At 35.0% G+C, this 26417-nt stretch overlaps 1 protein-coding gene across 1 annotated transcript; it reads left to right on the top strand.

Moving 5' to 3' along the window:
* The first annotated feature begins 15227 nt into the window (after positions 1 to 15227).
* On the top strand, positions 15228 to 23867 carry LOC145681699 (uncharacterized). Its single transcript, XM_081753318.1, has 2 exons — positions 15228 to 15657; positions 23590 to 23867. The coding sequence occupies exons 1-2, from the start codon at positions 15228 to 15230 to the stop codon at positions 23865 to 23867; spliced, it is 708 nt and encodes a 235-aa protein (XP_081609444.1).
* Positions 23868 to 26417: the final 2550 nt, after the last annotated feature.

The raw sequence follows: 26417 nt of genomic DNA, 5'->3' as shown, positions 1-26417 counted from the left end.
ATATTTCTTCTGATCATTAAAACATAACGATGATGCCTGTGTGCGGGGAAAATACCCAAAAGCACCAGATAACTGTCTTTCCATTTGTTTTGGAAACAACAAACCCACTTCACGTGTGCGAGAGAAAACGAGCAGAGCGAGATCAGGTGTTTAGTCACGGCCAGTTCGCAGCAGGAGTCTATGGTTAAATATTTGGCTCGCTATCTTTTCATATCGATGTGAAAACATACTCGCAAAACCTTACAAACACAAAAGACTGCACTTCAAAGAAAAATTTAAGACACAGATAGTTCAATTTTCCCTTAGCATCTTTCTTCAGCAAAAGAGTCGGTTCACTGTATTCGAATAAGGGACAGGGAGAAAGGGTGAATTTATATTTTATAGGGAAGTAACATTGTAAGTAACGTAAACAATACATACCGCTTCCGACACTGTACTGAAGCATTTCTTTCAGCGGTATATCACTAGATCTATCCTGACCCTCATCCCACCTCAAGTTGTAAAGTAAAAAGGGACAGATATATCCAAGATAACTGCGCACTTGAGTTTTAGTTCACAATAATAAAACTAGTGGCCAAGTAAACAGTCTTTTGTAAGCTAAAGAAAACGGTGATGTTGAGAATGAATGAAATGGTGGAATGAAGTAAGTGGAAGGGAACTAAAGAACAACAAGAAAGTCCACACACGCGGTGTTTCTATGCCACAAAGCCCACTTGGTACCAGCTGGGATCGAATCAGTCTTCACACACCAAGGGTGAAAGCTGTGCCACTGAGTCACAGCGGCCCCGGGGATAGGTCGAGTCACCTTTGCCTTTATAATTTCTTAGTATTTAAAGTAATGAATGTTACGATTATGAAATAGATTTTCCTTAATGGGCTGCATAAAAACAAAAGCCTTTGAAATGCGTTAAACAATTAGCGCGATTTGATTGTGAATTTAATAGTTTCTGTAAATTTAAAACTGATTACAAAATGAACCCGTAATTAGGTGAATATAAAATATACTCCCAGCACCAATCAACACTATTTGAAACTGTCATGAAAAGAAAGAAAGAAAAAGCAAATAGGGTTGCAAAAAGATTAGTAAGTAAGTGAAATACATTTCGGACGTGAATTTCGGAAAATAAAAATTACTAAACCCATTTCTCCTTCAGCAGTGCGCAGAATCAATGTCTAGCGAATGAACACCTCCATGGTAACAGAGAGAAGTCGGTGTTAAGTCAATAACAAAAGAAAGCTAAATAAATTCATATTAAAAGTTATATCAGTGTGTAAATACACACTGAGAAAAAAAGGACTAGGATTTCCGTGTGGATACATCGTATTTACGCGGGTGCGCTCCTTAAGTAATGTAATTTCATGTATAAAAGTACAGCAAGTGGGAACACCATGCCAAGTCTGGAGTTCGGCCTCGAACTAGACTCGCTGTGATTGGATAATTTTATTCACATGATTGGTTTCGTGTTGAAAACTATTACTCTCGTAAGGTAGGGAGTCACAGATTTAGAAAGAAGCAGGAGGGAACAATCGTGGGAAGGTGGTAACAACATTATATACGTAAGTTACCACCGTCGGAATGGGTATGGCGTTAATTCTAGATTTGAAATGGTGGTCCTACAATACAAAATTTTCGCTGGACGGTGGTGTAGACAGTACTACGGATGAAACAACATTACTTAATGAGGTGACGCGCGTAACCTGGTAAAAACAGCATTTACATGCCGACTGGAGTATGCATTTCTCTCAGTGCAGAGACGCACCAAAGCTCGAAAACTTAATACACTATTACTCCTATGTATTAAGCAATCGTTCAGCTGTCATTTGAGAGGATGGAAATCCCAGGCTCCTGAACAACTATGTTACTAGTGTAAAGTAAGGAGTGTATTTATCTTACAGTGAACTGCTTTGATGCCAAGTGGCCTAACTCCAAAATTGAAATTTTCCAGGAGTGAAAGTTGAAGTTCAATATCTCATGGACAATCCAAGTTTCTTTTATGTTGAGAACCAAAACCGTAACTACTGTACGTAGTTTATTGTTTTATGATTTAGTGTTTACAAAATCCTTCGAAAAAATACCTATCTATAGAAGTGAAAGGTACCTCTATCTCTACTAGTTCTTGGCATCCAAGCAGTCCATTTATTGTAATATACCATGTAAAATAGTCTCGTATCATAATATGTGATGTACAACAAATGTTACATTATATATTATGGACATTACGGTAGTTAGAGAAGAAATATTTGGAGAGCTTCGAAATGTGGTGTTGGAGGAAGATGGAGAAGATAGAATGGACAGAGAGAGCAACAAACGGAGACGTTTTAAAACGGATAGGATTGAAAAGGACACTTCTAGCCACCATTCTTCGTAGAAAGGCCAATTGGATTGGACACATCTTGCGAAGAAATTGTCTTCTTAACACCGCCATAGAAGGAAAGATGGAAAGGAAGCGAGGAATAGGAAGAAGAAGAATACAGCTGATCCAAGATTTGAAAGATAGGAGAAAATATTGAGAGTTAAAAGAGAAAGCTGAAGATCGAGAAAAGTGGAAGAAACATTTCCAGGTCAAAATCTAAAATTGAGAAAAAAATCCTCATTAGTCCCAGAACCTGCCGAAAGGCAGAATACCTAATAATAATAATAATAATAATAATAATAATAATAATAATAATAATAATAATAATAATAATAATAATAATAATAATAATAATGCGTCCTATAATTTCCTAAAGTAATAAATGCTGCAGTTGGTTTCAAGGCTGTTTCTGAGTGAATACTTTCTTCAAAATAATATTAAAAATTATAGAAAGATTTTCGAGACATTCGAGTCGAGTCGAGATTTTCACGAGCAGTCTCGACTCGACTCGTGTCTCGACTCGAAAAATCGAGTCAAGAAATACGTTTGTCTCGACTCGTCTCGAATTTTACAACGTGTGTCTCGACTCGAAGCTCGACTCGAATTCGAGTCGAGTCGAGTCGAGATTCGAGACATGTCTCGACTCGAGCGCATCCCTACCTACATTATAAATACAAAATAACGGCATCAAACTTCAAGTTATTGGAAATAGCTGTACAAAATCACTCTCACTTGTGAATATATATTATTTATTGTTGTATAATTTATATTGCTCAATTCTCGATGTGCCGTATACCTAAGGAGGCTAAAAGTTTTTCAACGTACAAGCATCTGCCCACGAAATCAAACTTGCGGTCACATGCACTAAGTTTTTGTCAAGGTCATGAAAATGTTAATTCGATATCAATTTTAAGAGTATATATTAAACATTTCCAACGGATGCTCGAGCCTCGGAGCCAAGGCCATACCCATGTAATCGGCAAATCGGCACCTATGGTGTACGGAATTACCCATATTCAGTACTACATTTCTCTATAGTTTTGGAAGAAGAACGCCACTAATATTTTTTTTGAAATGAAATGAAATATCTAGTTTAACGTCCCACGTTTATACACCGCGGCTAAGGGAGACGGTGATGATGAGAAATGAATGAAATGGTAGAATGAAGAAAGTAGGAGGAAATGGGAAAACCCCGAGATAAAACATACACACCGTGTTTGCCCACCAAAAGCTCACATGGTGCAAGCTGGGATCAAACCAGGAATCTCATGCACCAAAGGTGAGCGCTCTATCACTGAGCTACCACGCTTAAAGCAAGTGAAGGGTGAAAAACAAATTCCTCTTTTGCTATATTTGTCCCAGGACGAGCCGACAAGCTTTACCAGCTCGAAGGTCAAATGTTTCAATTTACTTCAGATAACACACACACGTGTAGAGTAGTGTTTGATTTCCCGCATTGTTTAAAAACGCACGAATGCTTACAACGATTTATCAAAAAGATAGTCGTAAACCTGGTTCGTTTGCTGAGATAAAAATCCGAAGTGGTAGTAATTCTTTGGCATAAAAATATTAGCTTCGATATTTAAATACCATTAATCTCACCTTTTTAATAAAACTGACAACGTCTATAAACGATGTTAAACTGGTTTATTATTTGATATAACTTATAATATCCTTTTCTTAAAACTGTTAAGTACACAAACTCACTGACTAGGTAACCGTAAAACATGTCCATATCATCAACTATCCCATAATAATCACTTACATATATTAAAAACATTCTTCTTTTGTTAAAGTAGAAATGAACATTCTACTAAGTATAGTGCATATGTATGAGTACTTTCTGCCCAAGGTATAGGTAAATATTACACAAGCCAAAGTATTTTGTTGTATAAAATGTCGCTCGACAAAGGGACTGAATATAAAAGTCATGAGTAGGCTTGGCTTTTATCTTCAAGAACCACTGGTCCGTTTACATTAGTGTTTTTACATATGTCCATCATATTTTAATCGCACCTTGTATATCTATTCATTATATTTCACATATACATTAAACAAATCTTTCATTTCATCAATAATTATCTTTAATTACATTAATTATATTTATTTCATTATTATCTACTATATTATTATTACATTTTCTTATTAAAATATCGTCGCTCATTTAATTCGTCGTCGAAGTGTGCGATATCAAAAAATGTAAAGGACAAACGTGGGTTACAAATAATATTAATCTTTGCGGGCGCATTAAATAACAAATAAATCAGATGTTGCATTTAAAGATATACATAGTAGCACTAAGATGTTATAATAAAGAAGAATCTCTTTCAAGTTAGTCGTTGAATAATTAGTTTTATAGAATAGAGCTTCTTTTTAACGTAATCTTTGACAATTAAATTTTCAACACAAATCAATCTAATATAAATAATCTTTGCTTTTAATTAATTATAAATCGAATTATAATTCTTCACATTAACAAGAAAGAATAAAAATCATTTGGAAATTATCATTGAGTAATGAGAATTAAAGAGAATTAAATTGAATAAAAATCATTTGAAAATCAATTTTCCAGTCTACTTAAAACTCTATTTAAGCATCTCAAGTATTTTTAAGAATCGTTTTCATTATTGATATTAACACATAAACTTTAAAATGAAAATTTACAAGAATCTACAACTAACATGAATTTAACCTAATTTCAGTAACGGTAATCAGGTTACATTCGAACTTGCATACGGTTCTAATAACGTACACTGTACTGCGCTATCATGATTAGGTTCTACATTGTGTTGTACATGTCCCTCATCATGATTCCGATTTTGATATGGAATGCCATCTCTTGATCTCCAATTACGTCTATCCACGTAGTTCGATGTATTTCTGGAGTTTCGCTCAGTACTTCGATTATTTTTATGTCTATTGCGGTTGAGTGGTCTGACATCATAATTACCATGATTAGTTAGGTTAGGCGGATTCCCTACATAACCTTGTCTATTTTGCTCATTTTGATTGCTAGAGTATACTCGGCTTAGGTTAGGTTCTGTATTATTCACACTCCGAATATTTAAATTCCGAACAGGCACCAAATGATCTAAATTATTCTTATTTTTACCCATTCCTGATTGTGAATTCATGGCATGGTATTGAGTTTCGTAGCATTGAACAAGCATCAATAAATGGCTGAAACTCATACACTGTGTGGAAAATAAGATCTGTTGCAGTTTAAATGGAAGCAAATTTCGAATCGATGCTATTATTCTCGATTCCGATTGCAAAGGATTAACGACCTTTAATTCGTTGTAGACATTTACAACAAACTCTACAATAGATTTGTGCAATCGAGGATTGAAGTGTTGATTTCTAAGGGTGGCATCTCTATTTGCCAGCAAAAAGTCATTTTCATAATTTGCGATCAATGCCGCTTTGAATTCCTCATAGGTACTAATGTGATCACGTATGGCTTTAAACCATAAGGAACAAGGTGGGAGTAATACATGGGGTATTAATTTCATATATTGTGATCGATCGATAGACATTATATTGCATTCGTCTTGGAATTTCTCTAAGAAAGAAGTAGCATTCTCATTACACTTACCACTGAATTTGCTCATAGCTCTAATTTCACTCATTTTAACACTTAATTTTACCTTCTTTTTCTCATTCCTTGCTCTTGTTGAGTGATAGTTCCTATCCGTGACGTGCTGTGCTATGACACCATCTATGTTTCGCTCATCAGTGCTCTTCGGACAACTTTCTTCTAGTATAATATCCTCATCAGATCCGGGCGAAGGCGAGTTCATCTCTGGTGAGTGAGGCAACTCAAAGCGATCACTACCCAAGTTATTACGGTAAATGTTGTCTTTAGCCTGTAACGTTCTAATCTCTTCCTGAATAGTAGCTAACAACTGTGTATTTACACGTATGTTATTAGAGTTGTTGCTGACCTGGATCTTTTGCTGTTTAATGGAAGATTGTATTACTTCTAAATCTTTTTTTACAGCACTAATTTCTTGGTTTTGTTGATTGTGCTTTTCTTGACAATCATCGGATATCCTTTTTAACTTTTCCTCGAACTGTGAGGAAATGTCGTTCACCACCTGGACAATTGTCTGTTTCGTTTCATCTGATTTCTGTTCTATCCGTCTACTTAATTCTTCATATTGCTTGTTAGCTTCGTCAGACTTCTGCTCTATGGTCTGCTTTAATTCTTCATATTGCTTGTTAGCTTCGTCAGACTTCTGCTCTATGGTTTGCTTTATCTCGGTAGACATCTGCATTATTTGTCGCTGTAAAGCTAACAAGATATCTTCCGATGCCAATCCTGGTGTTACACTAGTCTCATCGCTGTCACTAGTATTTGATTCCTGCTGCATTGTTTCGTTGTCCATTTTTCTTATGATTACCTTACCACTTCGCAATATAGTTAAGTTCGTATTCATTAACTGTAGTATAAAAGTAAATTCAACCTTACTCTTCTTCTTCGGGAACTGAATTTACAAAGTCCCGGGTGAGGTAAACCAAATTTTTACAACGATTTATCAAAAAGATAGTCGTAAACCTGGTTCGTTTGCTGAGATAAAAATCCGAAGTGGTAGTAATTCTTTGGCATAAAAATATTAGCTTCGATATTTAAATACCATTAATCTCACCTTTTTAATAAAACTGACAACGTCTATAAACGATGTTAAACTGGTTTATTATTTGATATAACTTATAATATCCTTTTCTTAAAACTGTTAAGTACACAAACTCACTGACTAGGTAACCGTAAAACATGTCCATATCATCAATTATCCCATAATAATCACTTACATATATTAAAAACATTCTTCTTTTGTTAAAGTAGAAATGAACATTCTACTAAGTATAGTGCATATGTATGAGTACTTTCTGCCCAAGGTATAGGTAAATATTACACAAGCCAAAGTATTTTGTTGTATGCTTAGCAACCCATCACCAGTGACACATTTCTTTGTATGCAACAAGCTCTGGTTAGAATGACACCTGTGCGGCTTGAAAACGAGTAATAGCTACAGAAATCGCAAATAACCGATTCAGAAAGCGAAATACTGTAGGTGTATGCTACAGGGGCATATCGACTCACGCTGATTGCAAAAAATACTGGGAACATATTCACTCCAGGGACATTTTTACTGAAGCCAAGAAATTCATGTGAAAGATGTAATGATTTTTCGGTACCGGTACTTGTGCAAGACTCTTGCGCAAGAGTCTTGGTCTTGCAGGTATAGTCTTGGTCTTGGTCTTGCACCCCTTGGTCTTGATCTTGGTCTTGCATCGGGATTCCTGGCCTTGCTCTTGCTCTTGGTCTTGGTCTTGCATGCAAGACTCTTGCAGAAACTGCAAGACCAAGACTTTTGCGCTCATCACTAGCTATAATTTTTATCTCTGGTAAGGGGGTTCCATGATTTGTTCCCGGGTCAAGAAAGTTTGTGGTGGACAAAATTGTGCCCATGGATTTTCATGGAATTCTGCCGTTTCTTCCCACTTTCTCATTCCGCCAATTCTTCCATCATTCACTTGCTTTCATCATCGTCTCCCTTGTCAGTCTATAAGGCAAAAGCATAGGACGTTAAACTCAAAGATTTCATTTCGTTTCATTTCCTTCATTCTTGAAATTAAAAAGTTTTCTTTTCTGATTTGTGAAACTACATTTACTGTTTTCGAAACAGTTCGCATTTTCCATTTCCAACTCAAATCTCGTACTATTATGATATTTAACAATGGTAATCCTTTTTTTACTGCTTTATTTCAATTCACAATTTATTAAACATTTTTTTACTATTTATTATCAGCCGATGGATCCTATTCTTCACACCTATTTCCCAAAATTTTCTAATTCTATTATTTTTGGATTGAAGTTCTGCAATGATGTTTACGAACCAAATACATTTAATTTTTCTATTTTCTGCTGGAGGTCCTTCGTGGCTAAGCGGTTAGCGTGGGACATCCAGGTTCGATTCCCCGCCAGAGCTCAGTGGTTCGGAATTCACGTTAAGCTGTAGGTCCGACGTCTCATATAGCCTCACTGCTGAAAGAGACGCTAAATTAAAAATCAAGTCAAGCCTATTTTCTGCTGAAACATCTGGATTGCTTATTTTTAAGGAGTTGGGTTTACCAGAAACTTTGTATATTTTCTCTGTCTCTCCGCGTGTCCATCCAAGAGACACAAAATCTCAAGAACTTGATGGTTCACCATCAATTTTGACCAGGATGTGCAGGATCAAAAATTAGGAACCTAATTCGTTGATAGAGATGATCCATCCAATTGATCCGAAGATATACACAATAAAAAAATTGGTTCCCGTGTATTCCTATAGGAGTAACTATGGATGTTGCCGTTGTTTGACAGATTGCCCGCAGTGCTGTTGAGGTTAGCGGGTTAGTATAATACTCAGGATGTAAACTACTATTCTGCAAGTGGAATACAATACTAAATTGAATGTAAATGGGGTTCTACTCGACAAAACTAAAGAATTTAATTAGTTTCTATTTGCAAACCTTCAAGGGTCTCAAAGTATACTTCATTTAGTCTTGAGGTATTATAGGCCTACTATAGTTTGCTAAGCGGTTTGGTTTACCAAAAAACAAACCAAATTACTTTACGCGGTATACACAGTGACAATGGTGCTTATTTAAAAATAAATGTTGAACACTGTTTCTGCACAAAACAGAATTGATCGAACCATAGATCGTAGGGGAGTTCGAATATGATATTTCCATTTTCAAGAGGCTATCAATCTATTCTCACTTTCTCAACCTTTCTGATATCGTGACCACTCTTTTATCACTTTCTCTTGCCATCAACTTCCATAAGTAATTTCCAGTTTGTAATAAGCTTTCCGATTATTGCTTATAGCTTACTACTTATGATTAAAACTTTATACGCTATACGAACAGGAATACTTGTGTGACAATAAACATGTAAATAGAAATATGTCTATCAAAATAAGAAATCCAAATTAACCTTTAAAAATAATTGTAGATTTTACTGCTACAACATCCCAATTACATTTGTCTTTCATTCTTCCATTTACAACCTTCTATAGATATACACGGCCCAAAAGTAGGTGTACAGTCCCGTACTCAATTCACTCTATTTCATTGTTATCAAACAGATATACCTAGTTCCTTTATTATTTGCTCTTAATGTATTTTTCTTTATACCTTAGACCCGGAACAGCCGAAACAAATAAAGCCATAAGCTAGAATGTTATACTTGATCAGTGCAGGAGTGTGTACCTACTTTTGGGCTACCCTATATATTCTTCTCGCGACCACAGGTTGAGAAGACGCTGGCTACGCAATGGAAAATGAACTGACTATCCATTGGCAAGGAAAAATCAGTAAAATGTGGCAGTATCACGCTCGCAAGTCATTCTTAGACACCTATGAACAGAGAAAAACTATGACTCAGATGCTCTAGAGAAAAAAAAATGACACATTCTGTAGAAACTTAGGTTGATTTCTTAAAACCGTATGTCGCAAACTTATAGACTAAATAAATCAGATTGAGGGTTAAGTGGATTTTATACTAATCTTGCTACACTTCATGCAGCAGAACACTTTTGAGCAGAGTTTCATGCAGTGTTGGGTAAGTTACTTGTAAAAATGTAACGCGTTACAAGTTACTTTACTTTCCCTTAAAATGTAACGCTTTAGTAACGCGTTACTTGCCTCAAAAAAGTAACTGTTACTTTACTTTGAAAGTAACGCGTTACTAACGCGTTACTTTTAGGTCCGAAACTTTGAATATGTGAAAAATATCTTTTTACTTCAGTTTTCCGTTCTACTATACTACCGCTATTATTATTATTATTATTATTATTATTATTATTATTATTATTATTATTATTATTATTATTATTATTATTATTATTATTATTATTATTTTATTATTATTATTGCAGGTTCTGAATCGATTTATGTAAATGCAAGGACAAATTTTTACTTGACAACTATATGAACATTTTAATGTAATGTAACATTGACTAAAATGCCATACTGCGTTACTCGCATGGATGGGCACAAGTGAATTCGAGCAAGTTTTCTTTGAAACTCGATTCGACTAGAAACAGACATCTTTGAGCTCGACCCGAGAACTCGGCTTGAAAAATTTCCTCCAACTCGACTCGAATTCGCGTCGAGTCGAACCAAATCTGGTGTATAGTTTCGAGTACTCTCTTCAAGTATCTTACATAGACAATATAATTATTATCAATGGTACTACTACTACTATAACTTATTATTATTATTATTATTATTATTATTATTATTATTATTATTATTATTATTATTATTATTATTATTATTATTATTATTATTATTATTATTATTATTATAACAACACTGTATAAAGATGAAAGATAGGCGGTTTATATTTCTATATGAATACTAAAAAAGTAGTTGATTTCCAACCTCGGTAGTCGTGAAGTCTAGGAGTCAAGGACATTGTTCACGAGCTTCTAAATTTGGGTTGAGGGTGCACTGCCCAAATATCTTTAAAACTGCTCGGCCCAGGTTTAGAATTATCAACGACTCGAGCAGATCGGCTCACAGCTCATTCACTATCGACCCAAACCGAGAAGTGAGCTGAGCCAACAGCTCACCCAATCGAGTCGGCTAGAGCCCTTCGCTCAGTTGAGTCAAACCGAGCAGATCATCCCAACCAAGCCAGCTCGAGCCGATGGTTCACCCCAAACGAGACGGCTCGAGCCATCTGAGTTGAGCCGAGCTAAGCTTGTTATAAAAAATCTCTTGTAGTCTCGCTATCGAGACGAGACGAGACGAGATGCGAGCAGTGTCCCCTCTCATGAGCAACACTAAAAGTATTCCATATTACTGCTTAGCTTACATTTCTCATGGCTTTCGCTCTCCAGTATACTCAGGCCATGATTTCAAAACGAGTTAAAACGAGCGAGGCATTTATCAAACTCGACTCGACTCGAAACTCGACGCCAAAAACAGTGAATCGGCTCGGAACTCAACTTGAGAATATTACTTTTGACTCGACTCGAAACTCGACTTGGATTCGAGTCGAGTTTTAGCTTGACTTGTGCCCATCCCTATGCGTTAGAAAAAATGGTTGCTTATGCTGATTCTGCTAAACTAATTATATAATAATAACAATGTTGCTATGTAAAATTAAAAATACAGAATATAGAGAAACATTACACTACAACTGACAAAATGAGAACACATGAACTGGGGTTGAATCAAAATTTGCCAATTACTCTAAAATCGATACATGCTTTTTAAAGCTAGTTGTTCCAAACTCATAATCAACGGGACTTTAGAATATGCAAACTGATCTAAAAGAACTCTAATATTACATACCATCAACATTACAAAATAAAGTAGGCCTGCTCATCAGAACACAGTTTATTCATATTAATCCCTTACTAAATGTCGTTAGTTATGGCACCCTAGTTGTTGATAAATATTTCCCGCCGGGAAACCACTTTACTTTTAAATTCTGTTCACCATCATCTTCAGCTTTCAAGAAAAAGTATTCTTTCAAATGTTCGAACGATAAAATATTTTCGTTCTCCATCTTTATAAAAACAACACCAATGAAAGTAAAATAGACTACCAGTACCATTGCACTCGTAGTTCACTCACTGAATGTATTGATTTGGAGTTGTCAAAATCTAAGACAAAATCTTCTAGATGCTTGCAATCAGTACACGTGATTTCCCTGAGGCTGTCCTCATCTTCCAAAAAGAGCAAGTGGCACTATATTTTGTTATGTAAATAAACAAATCAAATTGTATCTATGAATGTATTTGCAAGCCTACCAGCATAAAGTTCGTAAGGCGAAACGGGAAAATGCACATCGAGATTTCCCGTTCCGTCTTACATTAAGATGAAAAGTGATAACAGGTTTTACATGCAAATTTCATTGCTATAGGTCATAAGGCGAAACGGGAAAAGGCGAACAGTGCAGGAATTGTCGATCACTGACATCGTTCATGCTCCATTGTTTCATTCTGAGAAATTCACTTACAGGATACAAACATTTGTTTCCGAAAAAATATACATATATTGTAGTTACTCATCCGAAATGTAACGCGAAAAAAGTAACGCAAACTAGGTACGTTACTTAAAAATTTGTAACGCGTTACCGTTACAGTTACTTTGGAAAAGATGTAACGCGTTACTAGGAAACGTTACTTAAAAAGTAACGCGTTACAAGTAACGCGTTACTTGCGTTACGTTACTTCCCAACACTGGTTTCATGTATTCTACTTTTCTGAATCCCTGAATAAGTATAATGTGAAAATTGGGGTCACTAAAAATACTTATGAAGTTTGTCAACATTATTCTCAGGGAAATTCCTTAACCGTGTTAAATTATTCGATTTTTAAATGAAACTATGCAGTTTCACCCTACTTATGCTCTGTTTGTATCCTAATTCTGCTAAGTTCAGGCTGGTCATTAGTGATCATGTGTTGGAATGGCATCACAAGCACACACACACACACACACACGCACACATATATATATATGTATATATATATATATACAGAGAAAAATCCGTTGTCCGGACAGCGGTATTTTGTACAAATATACGGTATCCTCTTGCTTACTATATAAATCAGTACGGAGCATACGTTATCCGTATGCTACATAGGCACTGCCCTTAGATGTTACATCATGCCGTTGCAGGATGTCTGACATCTAACAATTTTCCGTATATAACATATATATACTTATGTTACCTTCGTCAGCTATATGTTGTATACAACCATTTGTATGTGAGATCCTGACTGCCTACATTGTTCCATACGGAAAGTACGTATAGATGGAACACTTATACAGAAAGTATTATAAAACTTGCATTTTCAGTTATATGTCTGCTGTAGGTTAAATCCAAAAACTACAGTAATTACGCATGTAACCTATCTTTTTAAGTACGCCGTCGTGTGGATGTTCAACTTATAATTTTAATTATTAGTCTTTGTTTTAAAAAAAGTATATTTTCCCGGTAATCTCATATAAATTTAATAAGGATCTAACCATACTCTTCGGAGTCGAATCATGAAACACACTATAATGAGATCTATGTAAGAAAAAAAATGGTGATAAAGCAAATTTAATGTGCGTTATATCTTTGACATAGGTGTCCTTATTTCCCATATTATTTTCTTGTTTGAAACAGTATAGTTCCGCGATGATCCTATATAAATTTTATGAGGATGTTAATACCATATTTGTATGTATGATCACGGATAACTTCGACGCTGATCAATGCAAACTAATTTTTATTATAAAACTAAAATCGGTAACAGCTTCACGAACTAAAAGACTTTTTGCTTCATTAGACATTATCTGAGCATCTGATGAAGCCAAAGTGTTCTTAGTTGCCGAAACTCGTACACGATTTTAGTTTTATAATAAGAATCGGTTTAAATGGGATGAAAATCAACATCGAAAAATCGAAAAAGTCATGAGAATATTCCGTGGAAACGTGAAAAAAGTCATGAGAATATTCTGTGGAAACGTGCCCTTACGTGTCAGAGTACAAGAAAGAGAACTTGAAAAGATAGATCATTTCAAATATCTAGGAAGAGTTTTGACGAGAAATGCTTACTGCACCAAAGAGATCAGGTTAAAAATTACCTTGGGGAAAGAAACATTCAACAAGGAAAGATCACTCTTAACTAGCAGGCTTAATATTGAGCTAAGGAAGAAATTGGTCAAGTGTTATATATGGAATATATGAATTTTATGATACAGATATTTGGATAATATGGAAGTTAGAGAAGAAATAGGACTATTTACATAGTTTCAAAATGTGGTATTGGAGGAAGATGGAAAAAATAAAATGAATAGACAGAAAGTAACAAACGAAGATGTTTTAAAACGGAAAGGAGAGAAGAGGGTGATTTTAACCAGTACTCTTCGTAGGAAAAGGACCATTTGGGTTCGATACATCTTGTCAAGAAATATTCTCCTTCATACCATCATAGAAGGAAAGATGGAAGGAAATCGAGGAGTAGGAAGAATAAGAATACAACTGATCGATGACTTGAAAAATGGAAGAAAATATTGGAAGTTAAAAGAGGAAACTGAAAATCGAGAAAGGTGGAAAAAATAATTTTAGGCCTAAAACAAAAATAAGTAAAAAATAAATAAAATACTTCATTAGTCTCAGGTCCTGCCAAAAGGCAAAATACTTAATAATAATAATAATAATAATAATAATAATAATAATAATAATAATAATAATAATAATAATAATAACACGTACTAGGCAAAACTGGTGTAATGTGAAATATATATATATATATATATATATATATATATATATATATATATATATATATATATATATATATATATATATATATATATATATATATATATATATATATATATATATATACATTGTCTTTCGGACGAACGAACAAAGAGGCTGTAAGAACTTTTGATAAACCTAACTACTGCAAATTATGTATCGAAACAATATCGCATAATACATGTAGCTACTCTCTAAAGGAAAAATGTGTTGAAACATCAATGTGACAATTTTACGACGTCTGCACGCATGGTCTTGAGTAGTGTACGTGAAAAAGAGACGACCTATCCCAACTACGTAAAAGTTAATGAATATTTCATTTTAAAAATAAGAACTTTCTCTTTTCATTTATTTGAATATCTTTTACGTCGTAACAATAACGTTTCTTAACATAAACAACATTATATTTAACCTAGATCGATAATTTCCATAATTTTAAGATATTACTTTCTTATTTAGAAAAGTGAAACAAGCGCTGATCAGTATAAAAACCAACAGTTACATAGAGAATCATCATTAATCGTTTGAAGAACCACAAACAGTCAAACAAAAAAATGGCTTCTTTAAGATTTGTTGTGTTAATTGTAACTTTGGGACTTGCATCTTCCAGCACATTGAAACGAGAACAATTTTCTTCAGAGGATGTCTCGGAAAAGAAGATGGCGGATTGTTTATCAGAGGGCGACTTCCAATGTATTAAGCTCAGAGCCCTGGCTGACGTTTACAAACTAATCAATGGAAATCCCGTAGATGTTGCTGATGGAGTTAGTGTGGAATATTCTGGAGACATATCTGAATCCATTAAACCCAAAGCTCTTGTGCAAGAAGGCTGGAGTGGTTTGTTTAATATGATTCCCAGGATGATGAAAGGATTGTCTCTAAAGTTAAGCATGGTTCCTGGTGGAAAACTTGTGGTATCCAAAAGCCAGAAGGAAAATGGATTGGTTAGTTTGTCTGTTGAGCCTGAGGCCACCTTCGAAGCACGTAAGTAGAAATAACTAAGAGTTTAAGAACTTATATTATAAAGTATTATCTTATAATAGTAGCAAGGCTACAAAAGGAATTGCTCGACTTCTTCGTCAAAATTGCTTTATGACTTTGCCCTACACTATTTTCCAAGTTAAAGATATTCTATACCGAAACCATATATATATATTGCAAGGATCCCCACATATATATATTAGTTTATATCATTAGGGTCCCAATGGCTCAAGTGGCTTTCAAACAGTTTGTTATATCAAAACTCCTTTATGTATTTATTTGTCTGTTTGTCCAGGAAACAAAAATATCTCGAAAACTACTTGATGGAACACTATCAATTTTGGCATGGATGTAGAGGGGTCAAAATTTAAGAATCGAGTTTGCTAATGAATGTGATATTCAAACCGGAAATCCCCCGCATAGCGTAGTCGTTTACGCTCTCGCCATTGGCGCAAGCAGTCTCGGGTTCGATTCCCGGTGTGGACATAGTCGAAAAACTATAAAAGCTTTTTGAAGCTAACCATCCTGAGTGAGGTTTCCCTAGGTTTTCCCCATTCAGTTCAGCAATTGCCGGGATGGTACCTTACAAAGGAACCCACGCTGCTTCTTTCCTTCCATTTCCTCGAATAATGTGATCGCCGAAAGACGTCATCCCTCATATGTGACGGGATAACATGGCCATAGATACCGAATGCCCAGAAATCTAATTTCTAATTCTAATCTTAGTGACAGGCTAACATGGCCATAGATGCCGAATGCCCAGAAATCTAATTTCTAATCCTAATCAAACCGGAAATGATACAATCAACCATGTTTGGTTTTAATGTTGATTACTATAATGTAAAAACAGTAATACATAGCAAAAAGCAGTTTTCTGAAATCAGTTAAGCGTCTCAAGAATATATTTCATTTTCACTGTAATCTCTCCACTAAACCCGGAAGTGATAGATCTCTACTACCATTTTCGGTTTCAATATGAATTGGAAAATAACGCCATACGATCTTACCTCCTTCACGTGGTGGTATATACGTCGTACTGGTACTTGTTTTATGGTAATTTTTCGTTCAGAAACTACATATGTAATTGAAAATCGTAAGACATTCCTACAAAAATTCAACTTTTTTCATAGCTAATAACAAGTTAGTTTGTATTATTGATCATACGGAAACATTACCTACGGAACTACAGTTAACCTAACAAATAACTTGAAAGGGTTATCGTTCAGGGACATATTTAAAGCGTGCATTCTATTCCGTAATGCTCTAACTTGCTATGAGCACACCAATGGTTCCCTTACTACACATCATTGAAAATGGCTGGTTTTAAGCTATTAAAGTGGCGATTAATCAGTGTGTCTCCGGTTCGAATCTCACTCGAGGCACTGATGTTACGTGCTGTCTTTTCAAAACTCATTTCAATTTCATTATTCATTTCTTATCAGCTCCTTTAACCAAAAGGACAGATTTATGGAACGTAAAAGAATAATATTAATACTGAAGAGTCCCGAAAAATCGACCTAGTATGGACACAAGGGTGGCCAAGTTTGTGAAAATGCCGGATTATCGGGAATGGGGTTACAAAAGAATGATTTTTTATTTTTTCTTTTTTTAAAGAAAATACAGTACTCTACTTGTATGTATCGGTTGCTTGAGAATACAAAGAGAATAAACTGACCAACTATCCTTAAATAAAGGAAAAGTACGTACTTTCTGAAGACATAGGGCCTTTACCATCAGCTTATGCAGGAATTTATTTCGAGGGGGTCCAAACTTAATATGAGGGTATTTTACATTAAACTTACTAAAGTTGCCCTTAAAATTAGGCTAAATATGCACAAATCTTGAATAAAGAGTTGAGAAAAAGAATCATAAAATGCTTCGTATGGAGTGCTGTACTGTATGGGGCAGAAACGTGGACATTACGTAAAGGTGATGAAAATCGACTGGAAGCCTTCGAAATGTGGGTGTGGAGAAGAATGGAAAGAATTAGTTGGGTCGAGCGGAAAACGAATGAGTGAGTGTTAGAAATGGTGGGTGAGAAAAGAACACTTTTTGATATTATTAGGAAGAGGAAGAGAAACTGGTTGGGGCATTGCCTAAGAAGAAATTTTATCATGAGGGACGTCCTAGAGGGTATGGTGGCGGGAAAGAGAGGGAGGGGTCGAAGGAGACTACAATTAATGGATGATATAAAAACAGAAAGATCATACGCGAAGACGAAGAAGATAGCGGAGGACCGTGGAGCATGGAAGCTTCTCAGCTGCGGCAAATATCCTGCCAATAAAGGCTGAATACATATGATGATGATGATGATGATGCACGAAAGTCGAAATTTCGGGGGGTCCGGACCCCCACAACCCACCCTTGCGTACGGTAATTTACCTGATAAGACAAAACTCAGAAAAATAGCCGCAATAACGTTGAACGGGTCTACATACGGGCTTTTTTCGCCTTGCAAAGGTGTGGCCGAGTTATGCGGACTGCCGCGTTATCCAGTGCCAAGTTTCCAACTCTACTGTAATAAATTAAAACATGAAATCCACAATACGAATTCTGCATAAGAAAATGAGTTAAGTTTTATTTTTTAATGTTAATATTATATCACACAGTTGAATAAATATTTAATACTAATAAGTAAAATAATTTTAATTTAAACACAAAATGTGTTTCATTTGAAGAATTATCAATATAAAATTTTAAAATAAAACCTTTGGTAATGACAATAAAAATGATCACCCGAAAATGTACATTTATGAATGAATGACGTATGAATAACCACCGTTACGGCCATCGTTACGCATTAAGAGGTTAACGGATCAGGCTTGCCAACTGTACGATAATTTATCGTTGATATATGATAATTTAAGCCTTAATGCTATATATGATAGTAGGTGAATATTACGATAATTTTAGAAGGCACTTTTTCTTTTGCAGTTTTTGAATGAGCAAATAAATTGTAGATGCGCATTAAATAATTATAAATCACACACACTGGGTTTTTAACAATCGTTCCCGCTAAAATAAATAACCATAACAATTTGAGAATTGACAAATGGCAACTTTGCATCCATTCTTTAAATTCAATTACGTTTACAAGGGGGTGGAAATATTGTTGTTGTTCAGAGTAGTCTGAATAAGGATTAAAAAATAGTGAGGTCAGTGACGCCAAGGCCGCCCATTAGGAGGGGCAAGGGGGGGCGCTCACCCTCCTATAGAAAATTGTACTTCGGAATATCGAAAACCTAACATAATTTTTAGAATATTTGCTACAAGATTTGAAACTGTATTTGAAATGTCGCTTATACTTGTCTCCCTCTTGGAAACCACAATATGGGCGCCCTTGAGTGACGCCAATTTGGAGTTCGAAACTGAAGATTACTAGAGAAGTTTATTATATATTATTGCTATTATTATTAGTAGTATTACACTTGCTTCTACAATTATCACGTACATAACAAATATGCTATATATATATATTTAAAATATACGATAATTTTAAAGATGAAAATCGATAATTTTGTTCTCTGAGATTGGCAACTTTATAACTTATTGACGTCACTATCGAACTCGAGTGAAATAATTGCTGTGGCTCTCTACTACATTGAACATAATTCAGTAATTCATTATCATTCAAGATATATTGTGTCGAGTAACGGACGAGAGTATGAATATTACTATCTTATAAAGTAGCCTGTAGTCGCTAAAGTCCTCGCCTTAGGTGCGAGTGGTCCTGGTGAGGACATTCAGTCGAAAAACATTAAAAGCTTTTTTTTTGGGGGGGGGGGCAGCCATCCTGAGTCAGAATTTCCTCATTCCTACCAGGCAAATAACGGGATGGTACCTAACGTAACGGTCCCAGCTCGCTTTCTCATTCCTTTCTTCCTCCCCAATTTCCAGGGCAGTGTGACAGACTAACATGGCCATAGATAACCCAGAAATTTAATTCCTAATCCTAATCCTCCAATATATTAAGCATAATACTGTGATCCTAATAAACTCTTAATATAGTCAGAAAAGTTATTAAGTTTGTTATACAGTAATGGGCAAAGATCTCGTGGATCAGAACGGTCCCCTGAAAAGTTCTATCCGGCCCTCCGGTATGATTCCTAGTCTGACGAATGAAAAGAAATTTATGGCTACTTTCAATGTGTTGTATTAGAAACAGGACGACAGATCAGCATTTAATTTCACTTCTTAGGATCAGCGTATCCCACTTCAAATCTGATCATGATAAACTTTAAACATTAATAGGGCCATATCATAAGAATTTTGTAAAATATATCATTCTCAGTGTTGTCACAGTCCTAGCTCTGGCGTGGGCTGAAAAATAGTACCAAATTGAAACAAAAAGGGCTGAATTCATCATTATTTGATACCAGTGTAATACATGGCTCTATAACACGAAACTAAAAGAGATGAAGTTCTATAACACTCCTCCCCCTCTTCGAAGAGTCCAAATCAAGAAAGTGTTCTTTTTAAAAATTACTTTATAAAACCATCCAAATAGGAGGACCCGGTGTAGAACCGTTTTCTTATAGAATCTTTGCAACAACACATAAATTACAGATTTACTTGAGCACGCACTGGTCTTCTTCAAAAAATTCAACGTTTTTTTTTTTTTTTTTTTTCAAGTTAAAATTTCCACCACACTGCCTCTCTCGTCGGATGATCCCATCTAGCGTCATTTGTTTCCCAGTAAAGTTTGAATTACGAATACTCCACAAAAAGTTCGTTATGCGGTGCAACGTCACAGAATAAATGTTCAACAGCATTTTTTAGGAGTTCAACACGCAGTATGGGTAACGTGAGATGTAGGAAAAGTCTAACTGACATTTTTGAAAATGTAACAAGTATTTGTTAAACGGTGCTGAATTGGGTAGAATTGAACCAACTTTTTCACAAAAGGGGGGTGAAAATGGCAGCGTGATACTAACGGGCTGATGAATGACAAAAAGGGCTGAATTTGGTACAATTGTAACAAGAGTGGCAACACTGATCATGTTATGCATAAGTATTATGTCTACAATTTTAAAACTCGTATTCGAGTGTCTTAAAAACTCATATTCTATCAGCGTCTTTCAATTTTACAGATTATGCTTGCATAAGGAGATAGCTTTTGTAACATTGTGGAGCATTTAAGATGAAAAGTGGAAGTAGGGAGTAACACACGGGGCCAGGGTTTAAGGGAAGGGGTGTTCCTAGTCTGTATCACTTGATAGTAAGCTTAGTGTATTGTAGTGTGTATATTATGGTGTGTTGCACAGTACATGTCAGTATATTACGGTGTTTGGAAAAAACTTAATAAATTGTATTAGCCTGCCGAAAAATCTTTCTTTGTTCTAAAGTTTCTCCATCACTGGGTTAAGATGATTCATTGATAATGTACTTTTTTTTATCTAAACTTCAGTCTAACACAAAAGATTGGGCTTTCATTATTTACTGCTAACATGTTCAGACAATTGATTATGAAACAGCATTCACTTTAGTATACATTGAAAATGTATGTGTAAATATATTAGAACAAACGCAAATGCAACATCGCGAAGAAAAATTTAACTTCACTTACAAAGTTTTTTGTGACTGCTTAGAAGAACTTAGGAAAAGACTTGAAACTACAATAAAACATTTATACCTTCTGGATCAACTGTAGATCAGTCAGGTATTGGAACTAAGTACTCTTGAAAATTAATATACTCTCTAGTCATAGACATCTATGTTTCTCTTGACACATGAAGTAACTGAATGGAAGTCACATTTGTATTGTAAGCCACGTACAGCATATCAATATTCGTAAATTTTCTTTAAGAAAATTTCCCTCGATTAACACAAATTTTCCCTATTTTGTTGAGTTTCCAGTTCCTATGAGAGAAATTACAGTATGTGATAAGCCTGATTCAAATACATTAAAGGAAGTGTCAATCTCATCTGTTTATTGCTTCTATGTTTTTATTTTTTTTCAAATACGGTACTTCTTTGAATATACACACAACAATAGAAAAATACTATTGCATTTATAAATTTCTGAAGAATAAAGGAAAATTTAAGCATTTACATGGGTCAATTAACTACCGCAAGAATTTCACTGGATTTTCACGTTTTATGGAAAAATTCCCGTTATCCTTTTCCGCTAAATATACCTATGAAATTTCCCTCAAACTACGAACACTGCAGGCATTTTCAAGGATCCCAAGAGTTTCAGGTATCCTCTCATCTTGTTGGCTGATATAGATGGGACATCAAGAGTATTGACCTACATACTGTATATCAGAAAGTAAAGACCAACTGCTGTCGGCTCTCGTAGCCGAGCGGCATAAAAAAAAACATATAAAGTTTTAAACGCACGCTTCGTTATATGTCTATTTCCTATTGCAAAGATAAGGTGCAGGGTTTCAATCAAATGTACAATTTTTATTATGGTGTGCTACATAATTTATATACTCTGGCTCTTCATGAGGACAAACGAGTAGAATCCATTAAAGAGGTGAAGGCAAAATTATTACAAATCCATCGTCTTCAGCGAGCGGGAATTCATATTCGTAGTAAAACTCTATCCATGGATTCCGATGAGTGTGTGTCTGTATATCAAGTCTTGCGTGAGCGTCAGAGCTCTAGGTCTTAACTTATTAAAAGTATCACTGATGACCATAGGGAATTTTTAGTTGTTTACTGAAAACATTTATTTACCCGGCGGCACTTGCACCAAGTCTTACAGACCCGTGCCACCTGTATTTGTAGCCTTTTACTATTATAGTAGCTGGCCGTTTGTTCTGATTGGGGTTGAAATTGAAAATTTTATTTTTCAACGAACTCTTCTGAACATGATTTATTTACCTGGTAATAACATATTGATAGTTTTGATTTTTTTAGTAAATAATAATAGTAATTCTAGCATATTATTTATAACTCTTCAATTTTTTTCCAAAGATACACTAAAATGTAACACTTGTTTTGAAATTCGCAATGTACATGTTTAATATGCATAATACAAAATGAAATTATCAACTATAAAAAAAAAAAAAACTATTATTAACTAAAGATTTATAATTTAACAAATGAGTCTGTGAGACTTAGGCGCCAGTGTTCAGGTCACATTAACAGGCCCCGGGTTAACTACTAAGGAAGCGAGTTACAGTGAAAATGGAATTTTTACGTAATTGTTTCTTCCTGCTCAGATATTCGAAATCTACCAAATCAGTAAATATATAAATAAATCACAATAATGAAAACCATTCCATATTCATAAAAAAATGTATAAAATGCAATGGCGGATCTAGCCTGGAATCTGGGAGGCCTACCACCAAGTGGCCCATATTGTGGTTTCCAAGGGGGGCAAGTATAAGCGACATTTCAAATATAGTTTCAAATTTTGCTGTAACTAATGTAAAAATTCTATTGGGTTTTCAATATTCCCAAGTACAATTTCCTCTTAGGGGGGGCGAGCGCTCCACCTTGCCCCCCCCCTGATGAGCGCCGTTGCCTACCATTATTTTTAGTGATAAAAATAACTGAAACTATTATTTATATATTTTTGAAAGTTTACAGTAAATGTTGGGTTTTAGTCTTTATTGCAAAATTTTTGAAACATTACATATAATTTAAGTTGCTGTTTTTCTGTTATTTAATGTGTAAAACAATACTTCAGTTCTACAATATCAACGTCCAACTAGATACCCATAATATCAATCGGGAAAGAGTTAAGTTGGAAAATTCTGCAGGACCCATAAAAAAATTGTAAACTCATGATACATGTATCATAGTCTGGGTTCTGGTTTGTCTTTCCAGTTTTTACCTTTCTAGATCCGCCCCTGCTAAAATGTATTAGGGATTTGTAAGTAGATAACGATCTCTTGCTACTGAGTAATACATAATTGATATAATTAAACGATTGTATTTTTCGAAAGAACATATAGCTACATAATATTCTATTCTTTCTAGGTGGTGAGAAGCGTAAAGCTATGATGTCTATGATGATGTTTGGAGGACTTTACAGTACACTGTTCATCCTGGGATTGGCAGCAGCTAAATTTATTGCGTTCAAGGGATTGATTGTTGGAGCTATAGCTCTTGTTGTTGCCGCAATCAATGGACTCTCAAAACTAGCAAGCCCAAGCAATTCCAATGCTGGATACGGATACTCCAGTTACGGCTATGGAGGTATTAAAAGAAGTCTTTCAGATAACTTTGTTTTAGATTCCATATCAAAGGAGCCGTAAACAAGCCCATTGCCAATTAAGGTACGTAAAACAATTGTTTGTGTTAGATAATTTAAAGTATCTATAACATTGAAAGTAGAAAAGATACTCCAGAATCACAGAAAAGATACTCCAAAAGCAGCTTAATTTCTCGTTAGCAATGTTTATGTAAATCTTGTTCAATCTAAGCTTAACTTAATTGCCACACTACAACCGAGCTTCTCACTATATGATGTTAGTAAGTATTACTTTTCTCGCTAAATTGCTTCCAGTTTGGCCCTTTCAAGTTAAAACTGTTTCACCGTGGACATTTTATGCTTATATAATGTTAAATTCATGCTAACTTTATCGTCAGCTGCTCATACATTTTCTTCTTCAGTACTTTTTAAAAGTGCAGTTTCAACCCCATTAATAGATGAGCGGGCCATAGAAGGTAACGCCTTCTCCTGGGGCAGTGACATTAATTTATGTGTAGTAAAAAGGTATTAGGAAGGGGTATCAGGAATTCTTCAGTAACATTCTAAATGTCTTATAAAAATCACAATGCAATGATGCTGTGACTGTGAATGTTGTAGTTACTAGTGAATAAGCTTATTCCATATTCAAGAAATTACTCATAACATGTAATATGGTAAGAGTACACATAATGATTGGAAAATTGGACTAAATAGACTTTAATCTCATTTTGTTTCCATTTCATTTTCAGTTTGTGTCCTTAACTACAGCCCTATTCTATCCTTCACTAAACAACAAATTCTGAAGAAATGGAAGGATGAAATAATGAAGTCGTTCCAGATTACCGTTCTACGAAGTTATTTATTTTAACTTATATTCAGTAAAATAAATACGTATTTATTTTATATGCATCTGTTTACTATTTGTGATTTCACAATCCCCTTTGTTGCATATATTGTAAGTGAACTTGTATTGATATCATCGGGTGGATTAGCATATTATTATTAGATCCACTATTATTCCACAATTTATAGTAATTCAAAATCCAGTTCCTTGTAATATCATAATGTTTCTAACTAACTAACTAACTTTATGGACTATGGAACCCGGAGCTTTAATGCCGCTTTCACGAAAGCTCTCCACTGACTTGCATCTTTAGATAACTGGATCAAGTTTCTACTTTGTATTCGAATCTCTGTGAGATCCATCTTAATATTGTCCTCCCATCTACGCCTAGGTCTTCCTAATGGTCGTTTTCCGATTTAACTTCCAGTTAAGTCTTTGAAAGCGTTCTTACTTTATTTCATTCTGGCTACATGACCTGCCCACCTGAGCATCCTAGATTTGATAACCCTAAGAATGTCTGGTAAACTTTATAAATTATGTAGTTTCTCGTTAGGATGTTTCCGCCATTCCCCCATTTCCGTTCCTGTTGGTCCGAACATTCGTCTTAGGATCTTGTTCTCAAATACTTTCAGTCTACGTTCTTCCTTCAGGAAAAGCGACGATGCTCCCAACCATACAGAACAACAGACATGATTACTGTTTTGATAGATTTTAAGCTTCAAATTCCTCGACAGAATTCGCGATAATAGATTTTGAACTGAATAATAATACAAACTCCCTGCTTTTAGTCTGCATTTATTTTTTTCATGAATATAGTTTCAAGTTTCAGTGATGAAATATATGCTCTGATGTGAGAAGGCACTAGTTTGATCCTAGATGTACGTGTGTCGAGCTTCGCAATGGCAACGCCAAAGGTGTGCTAGGGAGCGGGCGCCTTCCCGGACGCTACTCTATTCCTAGAAAACTTATTGTATTTTAATGTAAGTTAAGTCATATAAAGCTATCCTTTACGGTACACAAAAGAATAGCTGCCCCCAAAAATGTCTCTGTCCCTCCGCTTAACCCCTTCCCCCCAAGAAAGGAGAGCTGGCGTCGTCAATGTTTCTCCCACATCTCATTCATTCAATTCTTTCTTTTAGTTATTCAATTACGTCCATCATACTTTTTTTAAACTTAAAAGATATATGTGTGGCTAATTATAGTGTCGTTAATTAAATTTTACTATTTAATACTTTTTATAAAAATAGTAAATCAAACATCTTTTGTCGATTCGTCAACGTTAGGAAATTCAAACTCCTTACTAAGTCCACGTAGGGAATCTTTGTGGGATAGAAAGCTGTTTTCTTGTGCGTAAGCATTTTTAGAAATTTAAATTGTATGTTTTCTATTGCTTGTAAATATTTATTTACATTCGGTGTCCAAATAACGCACGCATAGTTTTAATCGGGACCTTACGTACAAATTATAAAGTTTAATGAATGTTGACTCGTTTCTAAATTCTTTACCCATTCTATACATAAAACCGAGGTTTCTGAATGCAGCGTTAGAGATTGCATTGATGTGATGAGAGAAGGTCAATAAATAATAGTGTTACAATTTCGGCAAAATATGTCATTGCCTTCATCAGAGACGCTAATAAAATTTTAATGTTACAGCTTTTATATCTAAGAAAATGAGAGAAGGTCTTTTCTAAGAAATGAAATGAAATATTTGAGTTTTACGTCCCACGATTATGCCGGTTAGGTTAAAGGAGACGGTGATGATGAGTGA

The sequence above is a fragment of the Thermobia domestica genome, chromosome 1 (assembly GCF_964235325.1).
Source record: "Thermobia domestica chromosome 1, izTheDome1.hap1.1, whole genome shotgun sequence".
NCBI classification, from domain to species: domain Eukaryota; kingdom Metazoa; phylum Arthropoda; class Insecta; order Zygentoma; family Lepismatidae; genus Thermobia; species Thermobia domestica.
The sequence above is the reverse complement of the archived record's forward strand: the minus strand, read 5'-3'. Positions and strand labels throughout refer to the sequence as shown.

Bases quoted from the DNA above. Each gene is read 5' to 3' on its own strand.
- LOC145681699 (XM_081753318.1), top strand. From the start codon at position 15,228: ATGGCTTCTTTAAGATTTGTTGTGTTAATTGTAACTTTGGGACTTGCA. The intron at 15,658-23,589 runs GTAAGTAGAAAT...TATTCTTTCTAG, and splicing joins TGAGGCCACCTTCGAAGCAC to GTGGTGAGAAGCGTAAAGCT.